Source organism: Tachysurus fulvidraco, chromosome 24, assembly GCF_022655615.1.
Source record: "Tachysurus fulvidraco isolate hzauxx_2018 chromosome 24, HZAU_PFXX_2.0, whole genome shotgun sequence".
NCBI classification, from domain to species: domain Eukaryota; kingdom Metazoa; phylum Chordata; class Actinopteri; order Siluriformes; family Bagridae; genus Tachysurus; species Tachysurus fulvidraco.
This window is the reverse complement of record NC_062541.1, coordinates 15,591,977-15,609,867: the sequence shown is the minus strand read 5'-3', so window position 1 is coordinate 15,609,867 and position 17,891 is coordinate 15,591,977. Positions and strand designations below refer to the sequence as shown.

The 17,891-nt window shown below is 40.5% G+C and overlaps 2 protein-coding genes across 7 annotated transcripts in view; both read right to left on the bottom strand.

Annotated features, from left to right (window-relative positions):
• micall2a (mical-like 2a) overlaps nucleotides 1-10,411 on the bottom strand; it is a 37,001-nt gene extending 26,590 nt beyond the window's left edge. For 4 of the 6 annotated variants that reach the window (XR_003444798.2, XR_007139421.1, XR_007139420.1 and 1 more), the window contains exons 1-13: nucleotides 10,216-10,411; nucleotides 9,748-9,796; nucleotides 7,330-7,471; nucleotides 6,916-7,190; nucleotides 5,361-5,488; nucleotides 4,817-5,275; nucleotides 4,270-4,442; nucleotides 3,826-3,889; nucleotides 2,860-2,987; nucleotides 1,218-1,307; nucleotides 1,044-1,136; nucleotides 831-889; nucleotides 606-729 (exon numbers count right to left, since the gene is read on the bottom strand). Coding sequence is in view for 3 of the 6 variants with exons in the window: in XM_027173900.2 (XP_027029701.2) it covers nucleotides 606-729; nucleotides 831-889; nucleotides 1,044-1,136; nucleotides 1,218-1,307; nucleotides 2,860-2,987; nucleotides 3,826-3,889; nucleotides 4,270-4,442; nucleotides 4,817-5,275; nucleotides 5,361-5,488; nucleotides 6,916-7,190; nucleotides 7,330-7,471; nucleotides 9,748-9,796; nucleotides 10,216-10,358 (1,927 nt within the window). In the remaining 3 variants the exon portion in view is untranslated. The other 2 variants (XM_047808210.1, XM_027173901.2) reach the window with 2 other exon arrangements.
• Nucleotides 10,412-13,118: 2,707 nt separating this feature from the next.
• Nucleotides 13,119-15,146, bottom strand: si:dkey-43p13.5 (paired mesoderm homeobox protein 2). The gene is made up of 2 exons (XM_027173898.2): nucleotides 14,697-15,146; nucleotides 13,119-13,874 (listed from the first exon to the last, which is right to left on the bottom strand). The coding sequence occupies exons 1-2, from the start codon at nucleotides 14,862-14,864 to the stop codon at nucleotides 13,515-13,517; spliced, it is 528 nt and encodes a 175-aa protein (XP_027029699.2). The 5' UTR covers nucleotides 14,865-15,146; the 3' UTR covers nucleotides 13,119-13,514.
• Nucleotides 15,147-17,891: the final 2,745 nt, after the last annotated feature.

Sequence of the window (17,891 nt, the reverse complement as noted above, 5' to 3'; positions counted from 1 at the left end):
AGGAGGACAGGGAGCTTCCCCCGTGCCTCGCCTCATTTGGCTCTGGCTGCTGGATATGTGTGCCTCTTTATTGTTCGCCGCCCATCGCTCAAGGCTGCGACGGAATTCCACCTCCCAGGTGGACCGGCTCCACTAACAGGTTTGGAATGAGGCTGGAACCCTCTAAACACACACACATCCTGTCTGCATCTCGTCTGAGTCGCCCTGATCTCGTCTATGTCGACTCTGTGTCAACAAGCTTAGGTAGTGCGACTCGAGCGCACGGAATTTGCATGAGCTAAATGTTTCACAAAACAAGATTGGTTTCTCATTATAAAATCAATTAAAGCACACGGCTATCATAACCGCCAGCATGAAGCGCCAATTCCCTGCTCCCTAAAAGGCTAGTTTTTTTTCTTCTTCTTCACTTTCTATTACTTCAAGCAAATCGATGAGGCTGGGTCACAGTGGCCCACAGAAGGAAAAGAAAAGCTCATAGTCTGGGTCAAATGTTCTAAAAAAATCTGGTGAATCAAGAAGGCGATAAAATGAACAGTAGGAGGAATCTGCTCTCTCTCTCTCTCTCTCTCTCTCTCTCTCTCTCGTCTCTCTTCTTTTTCTCCTACCTTCCTCACAACTGCGTAGTCTTCTCTCCAGGTCAATTCCCGCTTTCTCCAAATCACCCAGGCTGTTCTCAATTTCCTGCAGCTCCTTCGTGATCTGCTCGATCGGTATGTGGCGAGACCTGATCTGCACAAGGAGAAATATGGCGCGTGTGGCGATGGAGTTTTAAAACAGCGTCCCGAAGTTAAGCCGAACAGGCGATGGAGAAACCTCAAGTGTGCACTTACCGGGAGTGACTCCGTCTCCAGCTGTGAACTGTTCTCGAATGGCGCGATTCTGTCTTCGGCTACAGGAGAAGCGAGACAGAAAAGACCGTAGGAACCCTGAATGCCTAGTCGTCGTATTAGTCATACCTCAAAACACTACTGAAATCTTCAACACCTTCTTTATCTTACTGTTACACATGCGTTTGTGGTGTTTATTCTGTGTGAACATGTTACCATGTACTGCAGAGTCAGAGCGTCTCAAGTAGACACCGTCATCCACTAGATGCTGGAGGGACGAACAGGTTCGGTCGTTTCCTGCTATACGGCCTGGAACAGAGCGCGCATCAGACTTTTGTTACCTGGAGGTATGGTGTGAATTTAATCAGAGGGTAAAAGGTGACACCTTACTGGATTCAGCCAGGCCTCCATGGTGTTGATCTGTACATGGCGGCGTACACCTGGGTGATGAGCGCGCAGAGGAACGCTCAGATTCAGGGCCTGTAAGTAAAAGGAAGTGACACGTTTCACGAAAACCTGATCCGACTTATGCAGTGAACATAAATCGTCCTTGTTTTATAAACGAATGTAAGATCGTATTCAGTCAAGTCTATTATGTCCGGGATTCTGCCATTTCTGTCATTTACTGTACATTTCCAGATCTTTCCTTTCCGAATATTTACATCTAAATGAGTTCAACAACTTTATGCACCTTTTTATTTGAACCCACCCTCGCGATTCCGATGCGACTCCGACGTGCGACCGTTTCTTGGTGATTGTTTAAACGGTGAATAGATCTAAGTCTCCCCTGTGAACACTAAGTGCTGTTCCATGGGATTAAACCACCATACAGACCGGAGGGCTGTCTATAGGATAAAATAAGTCATTTTGAAGTGTGTGAAAAAAGTTTGTTTTTATTTGCTCTTTAACTGCTCGAGTCCCCTCAGACTTGCTCATTGGGGATAAATAAATACTTACATACATACATACACACTGTGAACTATATATATCTTAATTTTTTACTACATTAATTCTTTTTTTCTCCTTATGTTTAACTTCTGTTCTATGTTTATGTTCTGTAAAGCTGCTTTGAGACGAAGCCCATTGTGAAAAGCGCTATACAAATAAACTTGAAGTGAAATTGAAAACTTGAATTGATGTGTTTTTTTTTCCCCTGAGGTAGAAGTATGAGGTTTAACAGATAAAAAAAAAAATACACGTGTACATCCTCCATGACCGTCAGGTCAGTTTAGTTACCAGCACTAAACATAACCACCCCGGACTACAATCCCTACAGCACATGCAGTCACGTTTACAGTCACAGGACACACACACACACACACACACACATACATGCACACACTCATTGTGAAGTGTACACATCCCTGACTGATACCAAGCCTTTGTTCGATCCTGTGTTACTTTTCTGCTTTTGTGTCCTAGTTCTTTGTGTTTCGTCCCTGATCGCCTGACCCCGTCCTGTTTACCGTCACCGCCGTCCGATTCGCGTTTTTGGATTCGTTTGCCTTTTGAATAAATCTGTTTGTTTGCCTTTGAAATAAAACCCTCGACCGAGTTCGTCTCTGCTCCCTCCTCTCCTTAGTGTCAAAGACAAAAACGTTCCGAACGAAACAGACACGTGGCTTTCGACCGACAAAATCAGGCAATGAAATAAACACAATAATAACATCGAACACACCAAAACACAACGCCAAGATATCATTAAACACAATTTAGAAACCTAAAAATGTCTGAAACAGCTGGAAATGGCGTGTGTAAGAAAGTCCCGTGATATATTAGTGGATTATTTTTTTTTTTTTTAAAAACTATTCAAGCTAGAATGTTTTTATCAGGCAGAGATCCAAACAGAATAAGCAGAGAGTCGTTCATCGGTCATATCAATAAAAAAATGTACATTTCAGGAAAATCGTAGTCCGATCGTTAGTCAGTCGATATTCGATTACATCGCTTCTATCGTCAATTCTTCCAACATTCGGCGGTGCTACACTAATTCGGGTGAATAAAGTAGAAGGCTGGGAAGCAGGACACCTACCTGAGACACCAGAGGCTCTGGCTGGAGATTTATAAGGAGTAATGTTTGTGGTCTGGTGATTCAGCTGCTTAGCATTACAGATGGTTTTGTTTTGTTCGGGAGTCACGCCGGTATCTTCAGTGAACGTTCTGGAGGAAGATCAGCCATTTATTAAGCAGCTATAAGAGTCTTCGGCTTTATTTTTAAGTTAATAGGAAGAAGCGGACGAAACACGCACGTCACACACGTCAGCGTAAGAGAGAGAAAAACGTAAGAGCGGCACAGCATTAAGGCAAAGCACACAAACACTGGAGTTTTGCACAGAAGACTAGGAACAAAATAAAGGCGCTGAGTTCAGAGCCTTCGGTCTTCGGCACGAGTGCCTTTCACACAGAGTGACAGCTGATGGCGATTATTAGATGGAATGTCTACAAATCTATCAGTTTTAGGCAGTGCCTTATATCAAAATATCATACTGATGGCAAAATAACAATAACACACACACACACACACACACACACACACACACACACACACACACACAGAGATCCAAGAGTTTCAAGCTCACAATCAATCCCCAACTGGCTTCATGCTGGGTTTCCTCCACCTGAGAAGTCCTCCACCTTTTCTTTCTTTAATTAAACATTCTGTGCTGATCAATCTAGTTTTAGTTTCTCATTCCAAGCTACAAAACAGAGATCTAATCTAGCTTGCCTTTCACACCGACATGACCTCGTCTCCTCGTATCATGCCGTTCTTCCTACCGACGGACTCGTTGCCGTCGCTTCCACCGGAGTCCTAAATTCCACTTGAGACACCTGCTAACAGATACTGATACTCTGGTGTGGATGTCCGACGTGTGAACAAGTCTATTAATGCTTTGTGCCACCGATACCAGCTATCTCTGCTCACACCACAAAAGACATGTCCCTTGTTTTCTATACCATACCTTGGAGACAGAGATAAACAAAAGGATATTAAACTTACTTTAGTCCTGGTTCATTTGACTCCGTCTTTAGCTTTGGGCCTTCACGGCTCCCCACATCTTTGGCTATGGATATCGGAGAAAAAAAAAAACAAAACAAAAAAAAAACAACAAACAAGCAGATATAATCAGATATCAGAGTCAGATATAATCAAATTCTATTATTTAAAGCGGTTCTGAGATGTACAAAGAATAAAAATACAGCACGCTACAGGTCGTGTTGGGGAAGAAAAAAAAAAACAAAAAACATCAGAAGTATTCTGACTCATCGTGGTGGATTAAATGAAATACACGCTTTTTTTTATACGGCTCGTTCCGTGCGTCTGCACTCGTCCTCTCTGCTTATATTCGGTGTTTATAATAATATTTCCTCTGCAACCTTTAAAAAGCATTTTAATACAGACCATAGTCTATATAAGCAAAGGTCATGGGCACGCGAACAGCACCTCTGGTGATGAAGAGGGAAGAGGAGGGAGGTCTGGTGCGCTCTTTGTTTATGCCACTCAGACTCGGGGACTCTGTGTTGCTGGTGTTGGTGAGAGAAATACACAAATGTCCAGCTTGGACTTCTGTGCTTGAGATATGTCTCTCCTGCTCTGAGCTGAACACTTTAACAGATCTGATGGAGGAAAAACACACACACAAAAAAAAAAAAAAGAAAAAAAAAGAAAAAGATCTCCTGAATTATTTACTACTTAGCCTTGCATCACAGTGTCTGCTCAGCTGAATGCTTGATAATGGAATAAGTCACAAAATCCTACTTGGCATAATCTGATAGAGAACCTGAACCTGAAATCATTACTCAGTGAGACACGGTTTCTCTTTACACAATAATAAATACCTGAGAATAAAAAAAATCACTTCATGCCTGACCTATTAGAATGCATGTAGCCAGATCCACGAAAATATATAAATATATATCCCTGTGAAGCACAAGCGTATCAGAGTCATATTGTATGATGAAATAATGCCTGAGTGTCTACTTTTTCTTACCTGTTGTCTGGACTGAGCCCACAGCTATAAGCTTTGTTATTATTGTTGCAGTTTCCTTCTGCCAATTTCTGAGAGATCAATGCCGGCGCCTGCTTCTCGTCTTCTTCACACTTCGGTGCAATGATGTTCTGTGGAGTAGAGGCCTCTGAGGGAGAAAGAAAAAACCTCTTTCTGGCATCTTGAGTCCTTAGTGCTGAAGCGGTCCAAGGCTCTGGTGCCGGAGATGGCTGAACTGATCTGGGAACGGGTTTCACAGTGCTGGTCAGAACTGAGCCGTGCTGCCGAGGTGATGGATCGTTTCCACGTCGGGGTTCGAGTCCGGACGTATCCGACCCACTGTGTTTAGCTGGAGACTTCAAGTCGTTCTGAGTACAAGGAGATGAAGAGCAGCGCAGTGTACCAGGCTGCTGGCCACATGTATACGCCCCGGACTGTAAAGCAGCTGCACATTCACAGCACCTAACGGACCGGATTCGAACACGATTACGTATCCGGTTTAATTCCAAGTATCGTAACACAGACTGCTGAAAAATAAAAGTCTTACTTGAAGCAGCTCCTGTGGTACAGTTTCCCATCCACTAGGTGTCTCTGAACCAAGTGGACGTGACTCCGGCAGACGCCACACTTACTGTTCAGGGTGCCGGTTTTATTGGAGCTCTCGACTAAAACAGCCTTCGGGGAGAATAAACAAGCTTTATTAATATCGATTAAGATGTTTTAGCTGAGCTAGCAAAATCAGAGATTTAGCAAAATCCTATTCAGTTGAGCTTTTGTCCAAAGATCTTTTGTCTTTTAACATTTACAGCATTAAGCAGACGCCCTCATCCAGAGCGATGACATTTTATCTTACTTTTTTATACAACTGAGCCATTGAGGGTTAAGGGCCTTGCTCAGGGGCCAAGCGGCGGCAGCTTGGTGGACGTAAACATTCACTCTTTGCATGCAGTGGTTAACTATAACTATTTCTGATTTGGTTTGCATGTCCAAAGCACATAATAATACACAAAGGAGCTAATGTGGCTTATCGTATAATGTACGGTCCTGTTAATCACGCTAGGTTGTTTAAGAACGTGCTGTAGAAATAACTCTCTCCGCTGGGACAGGAGTATAGCTGGTATTTCCACATATAGCTCCATGTACAAGTCGTTGTTTCGCTTGGCATGAGGAACTAGCGTCTAAACAATCTCTGCCGCTTGGCATCACACAAAAATTTATAGGCTATAAACAATTTATTAAAAAAAAAAAAAATCAACACTTCTATTTCAAATATATACTGCATCAGATATGTAGATTATAAAGACACGAGATTGGATCTTGTTTATTTAGATCACCGGTAAGTAAGTAAGTGGCTCATTAAAGCAGCTGTCTTAAAAGTGATCAGATCAAATCTCCAACTGTGTTGAACAGCAGACTCTTTTTTACTAGGCTTAAGCATGTAAACATCTTTTTTTTTTTTTAATTGTCTTCAAATATATGACTTTAGGTTTCTGGGCCAACACACAATGTGTTATGCTGAGTCTGAAATGCATTTCACACACACAAACACACACATATATATATATGTACACACACACGCATATATATATATATATATATATATATATATATATATATATATATATATATATATATATATATATATATATATATATATATATATATATATATATATACACACACACATACATACATACATATACACACACACACACACACACACACATATATATATACACACACACACACACACCACACACATATATACACACACACACACACACACACACACACATATATACACACACACACACCACACACTATATATATGTGTGTGGTGTGTGTGTGTGTGTATATATATCACACACACACACACACACACACACACACACACACACACACACACACACACACACACACACACACACACACACACACCAGGACTGCTTATCGCTGCCAAGCATTAAATTAGTCACAGCACAAACTCAGTGACTCTCCACTGCATGACTTACTGGCTTGGATTATTCTTACTTGCTTTAAAAAAAAACAGCAATTAGAGAGAGAGAGAAAAAGACCAAAGTAAAGACGAGAGGCACTTGTACCTTGTCAGCGTTCCTGCCTGGGGTTTTCACCGTGCATGTTGAATCAGTGCTTGGTGAGGTCTTGATGTTTTTGGATGCGAGGTGTTTTTCCTGGGCACGCTGCTGTGTCACAGAGGTGGAGACAAGCTTGTTTGGAGTGAGTTTAGAGGAGACAGAGGAAGACACCGGATGTGTGTTTGGGCTGTAAGGTTTGGCAGTGACAGGGAGATTCTTCTTTTCTGACGGCTCCTCTTTCGAGTCCTCTGCCGGCCGCTTGACGCCTCCAACTCCTCCTACTACAAAGAAACGTATTATTTAATACCCAGTCCTGAACAAATCGTCTCAAATACACACAAATACAATAGAAGCAGTGATAATAATACTAATAACACACCTAATAATAATAATAAGTTTGATTATCTACGATAGTCTTACTGGGTGAGCGACCCTTGAAGTAGTTGTAGTATTGTGAGACGTAAGTGAGAATGCTGAGTCGATCTGGGACAGGAAGAGCCACCATGTCCTCTGCATCCAGGAGAGCCGGGATTCCCAGATGATCCTCAGCCACACGGAACGCCTGAAACACACACACACACACACACACTAGTATTCAGTGAATTTGCATTGAATCTCAAAGCTCACTAGGTTTTTGGTAGGTAACATTATGTAACAAGCTAGAATCATTGGGTGAGGCTGATGTCAGTGTGACATCACACACGTGAAACTGGGAAGACAGAACAAACCTGGTCATTTGTTAGTAAACAACACGTTCCTGATGCTTCCAGGAAGTCTGGAGCACAATCAACCTACAGCGCAACCCGGAGTACCTGGAGGAAACCCTGAGTCATGGCGGAGGATGGAATCGAACCCCAAACCCCAGAGATGTATGTAAGGAAGGAATATCATAACTGTGTTACACAGGAATATAATAAACGTGGCAAGGCATGTAAAAGGAAAATAAATGTGATGCCAGGACATCAGATATTACACCATCGGATATATTTACTTCTTATATAACAATTAAGGATTTTACGCAATGTTAAGGTGATGTCTGTGAGACACATTTATCCGTTCTGGAAATCATCTAGCCTCATCGCAGCCGCTCTTTACGCTCTGCGCTACTGTCAGGGCCGTACTTTTGTAAAATATTAACGAAACGCACCTTCTGGCCAATCAGATTGGTGATTTCATTAGATTGTAATGATGTGTGTGATTACTGCTAAATATGAGCACACTTCAAATGAGAAAGACTAGAAGAGTCTGTCTACACAGAATAATCTGTCTACATAGAACAAAAAAGGTCAGAGAGACACTAAGTTTACTTTTCCAGCTCTGGTCTGTGAGCACATGCTGAATAAAACATTTCCTGTGCACACTCTGGGACCTGGAAAAGAGGACTGGGAGGTATATTGTTTAGGATTGACCCGGACAAGGCTCATTAAATTATACAGGGCTCTACATCCTCCTGCATGGCAGCTGCTTCGCTAAAAAAATAAGTGCAGGACCCATAGCGAAGTGTCAGCACTGTTTTCCTGTTTCCATCACACACACACACACAACAGTGTTTAATACAGCGTACACAGACAATAACACAGAGAATAGATGGACGCAAACCGTCTGATCGGACCCTCTTTAGGACTGAACCCATATATTATGAAGAAAACAGAATGATGGCGCTGCAATAAAAACAGCCTGGCTGTGTTTAGTATTTAAAATGTACAAAGGACCTAACATTTGTCATGACAGTAGTAGAACAGAAGTAAACTCATCCTGACGGAAAGGATCAGATGTTCGATAGCTACACCGCTTCATAATGGATGAACTGGAGTTATTCCTCACAGCTCGGGTTCCTCCGGCAGCGGCGAGCGTTTCAGGACAGATCGTCGCGTTTGTCTCACTACAGGGGCCTGTAATCTGGGCCTTTAGTGGAAGGAAGGACAGAAGGATGGTAGCAGGAAGGAAATAAAGCTTTTCATAATGGAAAAGTCCCAGCTGTGGTGAACGTGTTCTCATACGCTCAATACACACTTACTGAGAAGGGGAAAAAAAAAAAAAAGAGCGCAATCGCAAAACAGCCGTTCACCGCCATATAAATGCTATTTTTAGATTTTTGCCTTTACTATTACATCCTGATGTTACATCCTGATCCTCCCAGGTTAAAAAGTTTACTCTAGGTTTCACTTTGATACCCAGTAAGCAGGTCCACGTCCGACACCAATAAAGCCTGGAAATGATTCCTCTGTAACATCTAAATGAAGCTTAGAATGTGGTCTAGATCATAACATTGTACAGGTACTCACTCATATACACTGTAATTTACACACCATGACCTTTGGCCGTGCTCATAAAACCATATCATTTAAAGATGAGAATATCAACAGATCATCCGGAGAGGATTCCGTTCGGAAAACTGAACGTACAGAAGAAAATGGAGCTCCAAAGCTACAAGCCTGAACCATTCAATTTTTATCCCGGTCAGGACTGCAGTCAATCTGGAGGATTTCCCAGAAACATCATGTGTGAGGCGACGTGCACACACACACACACACACACACACACACACACACACACACACACACACACACACACACTTACTCACACCTTGGGGCAGATTAGTCTAGCCAATCTACCTCCTGCCATCGATTCTTTTTTTTGTGGTAGGAGGAAACCGGAGAATCTAGAGGAACATACGGCAGACAGTAACCTGAGCGCAGGATCAAACCTTCAACTTTGGAGCTGTGACAGTTTAAAAAGCTCTCTGTGCTGCCTAAAAACAATATGTTCAAAATATAATGAAAAAAAAAATCTGTATATATTTCGTCATTTCCTTAGCCGGGAAACAGGAAATCTTACCAAGCTGTTGTTGTCATACACATTGTCCTTACTCAGGGATTCAAAGTTTCTGAAAGGAAACAAACAAACATGAGTCATTTTCTCATTCTGGGATGATTTCAGAGGATGTGAACACACAATGGTCAGGCATTAAAAACTGAGATCCTGATATCCTTAGAGATCATCATTACTGAAGCCAATGCATTAACTGTAGCTTATTTCCTATCTCGACTCGTACTAACGTTAATAAATAACATCGTTTAGGTTCTAAATAAATATTTTTTGAACAAATCACTTTGTGACTGGATTAAAAGTGTAAAATGAAAAAAAAAAAACATGACAGTTACAGTTGCAACTCATTTACAGTTTCCAAGAACAAACACTTAAGTTTGCAGATTGGAATAAAATGTTGTTATGTATTTTTAGTATTTTTACGCATTTAGAAACATATACAGAGATGAATATTTATATGAATAAAGTCTCTCTTACATGAGGTCCGGTCTGAATTTGTGGATGAGAGCACAGAAAGCCAGTCCGTTTCTGAACGAGGTGGTCATGTTGATTATATTCACATCTCTGTAGCCATCACACTGGACTTTACACCACTGTTGAAGAGCCCTGATGGCAGCCATCCTCCTTCCAACTTCTCTCTCTCTCTCTCTGTCTTTCTGCTCTGAGGCAATAATCCAGAGCCAGGAAACCCCCCCCCCAGAGCCACAGGTTAGAAATGAAATCTGTTCCCATTGACACTTAGCACCCATAGAGGTCACTATTTAACCAAAAAGTACAGGCTAACAAAGTTTGGGATTACAGTTCACTCAACATTAAAGGCGGGGTCTCCGATTTTTGAAAGCCAGTGTTGAAAATGTATAAAATCACCAAAACAAACACGCCCCTAACCCAAATGGGTCCCGCCCCTGTATCGATAGCTCCGCCCACACATACATACGTAACCCAGGCGACTAATGGAAATAAATGTGTCTTTATCATAGCTGAAGGGAAGAACAATACGATTGTAGATAAACAAACAAGCAAAAATGCCACACAAGCATAATCATGTAAAGGACAAAGGCATATATTAGTTCTGTGTAACAAAGCAAAACCAACGTTATTCACCTATCGAGAAGGAAAAAAGCGCCTCGGCGTCTTAAGTAAAGTCGGCCACATATTCACAGGTTGGAGTTTCCCGAGTCGATAACTCCTGAGCTAAACGCTGTTACTACACAAAACGCGGTTGTAGCTGCCTCTCTACATTACTACGATAGAAAAGAGGTGTTATTTGTGTAGTAACAGCGTTTAGCTCAGGAGTTATTGACTCGGGAAACTCCAACCTGTGAATATGTGGCCAACTTCCTGCTCCTTCAGTTCTCTCCAGCGCTGGAAAGCTGATCCTATATTAACACGTCCTACTTCTTGTCCTTATCGTAAGTCTTTCTTCTCTTTCTTTCTTTGTTTTTATCCTCCATGTCAATGTTAAAACCGCTTTCTGCTAATGTCATACATGCGCACTGAACACTCTCTCCGCCCATATCAACAAGCCCCGCCCCTTTCTGCTCATTGGCTACACGTTTGTTTTGATTTTTGTTTTGATTTATGTTTATTATTCGGCCCGACTCAGTTTTATGAAGCATTTCTCATAAATCGGAGACCCTGCCTTTAATATCCTATTTTACTTTTAAAATTGAAAGTACAATTCATCTCTTTAAAGAAAAGTGCTTCAGTTTCTTTATAACAAACCACCCTTTTTCCTGACTGTTTTTTGCTTTATTATTAAAGTATTGTACTAGGATGGATATTAAATGCTTGAATCTGATTGGCTGACAGACCTTCTAATCTAAGGCATGCAGTTACTTTTCAGGTAATGAACATATAAAGTAGTTCCAGTCAGGACGGCATTCCAGTGTCATATCAATTACAGAAATAACGTAATTCATGCTTGTTTTTTACTGCAAAATAATAATAATAATAATAATAATAATAATAATAATAATAAATAAATAAATAAATAAATAAATAAATAAATAAATACAAAATGAATGAATGAATGAATGAATGAATGAATGAATGAATGAATGAATGAATAAATAAATAAATAAATAAATAAATAAGGAAACTTGTTGACAGGTTTTTCTGATGGTTTATTTCTGCAGATAATTGAAAAATAATGCACACCTTCTTGGGGTGTTTTGTGTCTTTCTGGATTCTGTGTAACATGAAACACTGATATTTTATTTTAATTATTTTTTTTCTTTTGTCTTATTAACAAGAGAGCAAAATCCAGAAATTTCAGAAAGATTATTTTTTTATCTTAGAACCATTTCCCAGCTTGATGTGTTTGCAATGATGTTATAGGTCCATAGGTTGTTGTTTTTTTTACTAAATCTGAGATAATTTTATTTCCACCTTCCTGCTAATTTCTAGTCATTATTTAAATAATAAGACTAATCAGATTTTTTTTGCTCTTATCTTTTACTTCATAATTAGGCTTATAAATGTTCAAACCTTTTTCTTTTTATCATAGCAGTTATTGCTATTCATAACTATCTCGTATGCTTATATGAAGAGAAACAGAACTGCAATTACATTTTCTATAACAGCGGTGTTATATAATCTGTTCCTACATATAAAAGCAACATCTTTAAAATATTCATCTTAAAAATCCTTATTAAAGATCAAAGCGGTTGCTTGCTTTTGCATCTATTGTAGATTGGATCCATTCAAAGCCTTTATATATATATATGCATCCACGGCCAGTAGAGGGCGTTATCACATCACACTGAGCCTGATCTCACAGTGGTGCACTTACTGACTGTCACTCAAGCTACACTAAGGGAGAAAAAAAAAGACAAAACCTATGCTGCTTAAGTTATATCTATATCTAAATGATCAGGAAAAGCTTTTCTGGAGTCCTGAGTACACATATTAGGCTCACTTACACTATATAATTGGGTGTTAATTCATTAAAAGGTGTTGGAAGATCAGACGTTAATCATCCTCTAGTCAATATCTATGTGAGGAATGAAAGCAAAAGGAGGAGAAAAGCAGGACAAGCGATTGTAGCCTTTCACGGAGCACTTCTGTCAGACAGGGCAGTCATTTTTCAACCGTCCCCATTGTGTTTGCCACGAGCTTGTGGCAGCTTGCAGACATCCTTCGTCTCTCTCCAGTTAGTGAAACAGGATAGCTGACTGAAGCCGAGGCCATCGATGAGCTCATCGTTCGCTTCCTTGTCAGATAATTCAGTTTACATTAGTCTGTAGTAACATTATGCCAAATGTTTTGCCCAAAACAAATTGTATGGTTCCATCTATTCATGCAGAAGAGACACAAATTCTGATTGTGATTCATATTATGTTTTTTTTTAATAATACAATCTGAATTACAGTGTAAATGCTCAGCATCTGTATGCTTTGCTCTTATGCTCTTATCTTTTAAAGTTTTTTGAAATAATAATGCTAGGAAAAATATAATAATCACCCATCGGATATGAAAATTGTTACAAAACAACAGAGAAGGTTTAGTACACACACACACACACACACACACACACACACACACACACACACACACACACACACACACACACACACACACACACACACACACACACACACACACACACACACACAATACCTTTGTGATCAGAGATTGTGTTAGAAATATTCACATGTATATTAATGCAAAAGACACCGAAATATCAGGAGAAAATAAAGAAATGCATCTCCAACTTGTGTAATAATGAGGCGACAATAAATAAACTAGAAATCAGGAACCCAGAGCTTCAACAGTCACTTTTCAGACACGTGAGATTTTAAGCACGACTTCCTGTCGCTCTTGGCCGCAGTGCTGTGGATCTCGGCTTCATAATCCCTGGCCTTGGCTCTCAGTTTAGCAATGCTGCAGAAGCGGAACTCCTCAGGACTGGTCTCTCCTGATCGTGCCTGTTGTCTGGCCTCCGGGTGCAGTGCATGTCCGATACTCTTCTCCTTTTTGCTGTCCCAGCAGAGCACCTGGTCGCCGTCTGACTCTGTGCTCCTCCTGGAGGGTGTCGGGTGGCCCGACTCTCTCTCTTTCCCACACAGGTCTCCACTCTGGCCTTGAAGTTTCATTTGTCTGCGCATCTTTGCCCTGCGATTCTGGAACCACACCTGCACCGTACAGACACAAATGAGGCATGAGGTACAGGAAGCATCAGGTTATATTAATGATACATATTTATAATGGGTAGAAATGGCACTTTTTCCTTTTTTGAAAATTTAAAATTATCATCAGATCCCAATACTCATCTAACTTTGCTTTCTTTTTTTTCATTTTTACTGAATCACTTCATAGTTCACAGAAAGCAAAACAAAAATGACATATTTAAAAAATTCATAGCATGCATTAATATATATATATATATATATATATATATATATATATATATATATATATATATATATATATATAAGAGAGAGAGAGAGAGAGAGAGAGAGAGAGAGAGAGAGAGAGAGAGAGAGAGAGAGAGAATATAAAAATCAATCCTAAAGGCGTTGTGATGTGTAAACATTTCCAGTTCCTTAAATACATTTCTTTTCCTAATCTCACTCCAATCTTTGCTTTTTCTTACAGGATTTGAGGTCTGATTTTTTATTTTATTTTTTTTCCTGGTATTGTGCCATTTATATAATAAACACATTTGGCTTCTGAGCTCCAATCGTGAAGAGTCACTGGGATGCACTGTTTATATCTTTCCTAAAAAAATTAAAATAAAGGTGAATTAATCAGCTACTTACTAAGCTCTTGATTAGCCAGACAAGACATTATAAGACTATAAAAGAAAACAGTTTAGAAGGAAACTGTGCATCGGAATTATATCAGTCATCAAGTAGCTCTCTATGACTGATGTGGAGCCAACATACACAATATATGACCTAAATCTTATGCGTCAAAGATCATCAGTAACATAAAGGCATCTGAAGAGGTTGTACCTGAACTCTAGCCTCGATTAAGTCCAGTCGGAGTGCCAGGGCCTCGCGCATGAACACATCAGGGTAGTGCGTGCTCTTGAAGGCCTTCTCCAGCTCTTCCAGCTGCCAGCTGCTGTAGTTGGCACGAGCGCGCCGCTGCTTGGCGGGCCGTGGCTCATCTGGAAGCATGTGGCCAATTAGGTGGATGCCAGCGGCTGACGGGGGGAACTAACAGCTCTGGATTGGCTAATTAGCGCTGCATTCATTAAGCTCTCTCTGGCGGAGTCGCGTAATTGATTGTTAGTTACAAGCTGTTAGCTGATCCTTTGTAAACATTCAAGTCCCATTAAATGCCAAGGATGGCTATTATCAGAGAATAGGCCATCATCCTCAAATTACCTCTCATACTGTGAATTACATGTACATAATTTCAAATATATTGCCTAAATAAGCAACACAGTCTACTTCTCTTTCTGCCTCACTGACCAAAACACAACATATTGTCTTTTTAAATCCACATCTTTCTTAGAGACGGATGTGTTTGCTTTGTTGTGACAGGCAATAATTAAGAGAGATGTCATCCCAATAAGATGTGGTACATTAATACAGTAATAAAAAGAAATTAAAGTGCAGACGGTTGAAGGTAACTGATATACCCAGGGATTTGGATAACTCTTACCGGTGTCACTGGGAAGTGGGATCATGGAAGACCTCTGTGAGGACAGGAGCAAAGCTTGTTTACGAGGCTCAGGCTGGAGGTAGGTGCGCAGCAGCTCGTAGCTGAGCAGTGGAGCAGGGATCAGGAGCTGAGGATGGCCCAGCCTGCTGGGAAACGCAGGGAAGAACTGAGCCACTGGAGAGTGCAGGATGCCAGGGTTCAGAGAAGAGACGAGCTGTCCAGAACTGAACATATTGACCCACTAGAGAGGATCCACACTTTGAATCCTATGCAGAAAAGCCAGAGCTGGAAGTATTTCAATGTCTGGAAGATAGTGATGATCTCTGGTGAGATAGCTGTAGGATGCGATGATGAGCTAATGGAATGAAGAACTTCCTGGAGTGCAACTAATCAAATGAAATTATAATATTAAACAGATAAGTTCAGTCTCGGAACAGAAAACATTATGAGATCCGAGGAGGCTTCCAGTTGGATGGACAAGGAGATGATCCGTGCTCTTCTCCAGGCCAAAGAAAAGTCACCCGAGTCAGATGTAAACTACTAAACTCTAGGCGCCCCACCTTCTCGCCTGGTCACATGACACACCTGTGACCACTAATGCATCTTGAACAGGGTTTGGCTTGAAGGAAAACATCCAGTCATGGAGATGGGAGTTCACCCTATGCTCCATTTAAGACCAGGCTTCGAGAACATCACTCTTCATCAGCGGTTCATCATGACACCTAATTCCTTCATGTGTAAGAGAGAGGCCAGCGATACTCCATTTGCAGAGGTCTTGTTTTTATTATGCAGTCTTCTGCAGACAAGTTCAGGCACTAGGCAGCGTCTATTAAAGTGACAAAACCAGACACAAGGCGCTGGAGTGTAACAAGAAAAGTATTTTTTTTTTTTTTTTTTTTTTTTAAAAAGGCACACTTCTTCCTAAGTGAATTAAAAAGTATTACAAAAATAAAACAAAACAAAAAACAAACACACACGTGAATTAGATTTGAAACATTTTTCTAGAGGAAAATGGAGAAGAAAAAAAGGATACAAGTCAGCGATGCCTATTTGTAATAAACAGTAAAACTCTATTTCATTTTTACCCTCATGTACAACTCAGGACACTTTTTCTCTGCTTCTGAATATTGCACTTTTTGTAAGTCTTAAAATATTCACTGCTAAAGCAAAGCTTTTCGGTCAAAGAGAAAGGATCAGAGGTTGCCAGCTGAGAAGCTTTCAGTAAGGACCCAAAGCTTTAGATAAAAATCTTCTGCAGAAGCACAAACAGCTTCTGTTTACACAGCAAACACATCACCCTAATTGGCCCACATAATTGACATTCATTTACTAGCCCATTTACGGCATATGGCTGTTTGCATCGCACTCATTTGCTCCTCTACACGACTGGATAAAAAGGGGAGACGGCCCTCGGGGAAGGTGCTGATGAGATTCCATAATCGAATGTGACTCAAAAATGAAATTTACAAAGCGACTCTCTGAAATGTGAGATTTGTCGGAGAGGCTGAGGATTGTGTCACTAAATGGAAATGATTTAATGTGACGGCTTGGATACTGAGTAAGAAATCTTAATCAAAGCCGAGGCCATGCTGAAAGAAAGATCACCTGTCCGAACAAGAGCAGTTGTTCAGGATATAAACGATACCTGTGTTGAAAAATATAATGATTTTCACAGTACAACCTCGATCAGTCATGTAGAGGAAGTCCAACACTATCAAACATGTTAAAGTACAAATTCTTCAGTACTGAAGTAAACATATCTGCACTACTTAATTTCACTTATTGTGTTCTATATTTAAGTGTTTTTCTTATATGTGTGTGTGTGTGTGTGTGTGTGTGTGTGAGACAGAGAGAGTGAGTGTGGGTGTGTGTGACAGAGAGAGAGAGAGAGAGAGAGAGAGAGAGAGAGAGAGAGAGAGAGAGAGAGAGAGAGAGAGAGTGTGTGTGACAGAGAGAGAGTGTGTGTGTGTGTGTGTGTGTGTGTGTGTGTGTGTGTGTGTGTGTGTGTGTGTGTGTGAAACAGAAAGAGAGAGAATGTGTGTGTGTGTGTGTGAGAGAGACAGAGAGAGAGAGTGAGGAGACAGAGTGAGAGAGAGAGAGAGAGAGAGAGAGAGAGAGAGAGAGAGAGAGAGAGGAGACAGAGTGAGACAGAGTGAGAGAGAGAGAGAGAGAGAGAGAGAGAGAGAGAGAGATTTTTAACTCAACTTTATTAAATAAACAATAAATTACAATGGTAAAAACCAGCAGCACTTTTTATTTTCTTAAACAATGTTTTTAGTGTAAAAGGGTGTTAAAAATTAGCTCATCATCATCATCATCATCATCATCATCAATAAAACAGATAGCATTTGCATAACACCATTTCAACATAAAAGTGCTCAAATCTTTCATTGCTTTAAAAAATTAAAATCTATTTTGACTCTAGCTTTCACTAGAGCTCTGATAACAGAAATGGGACTGATCTATTTCATTTTTCCGGCTCATGTAAATGGGCATTTTTGCTTCTCCAACAATAAAATTAGTCAGTTGAGAGCGAG

Excerpts from the sequence above, each read along its gene's own strand:
- si:dkey-43p13.5 (XM_027173898.2), bottom strand. The coding sequence starts at position 14,864 with ATGCTTCCAGATGAGCCACGGCCCGCCAAGCAGCGGCGCGCTCGTGCC. Across the intron at positions 13,875-14,696 it reads TAATCGAGGCTAGAGTTCAG|GTGTGGTTCCAGAATCGCAG; the intron begins GTACAACCTCTT and ends TGTACGGTGCAG.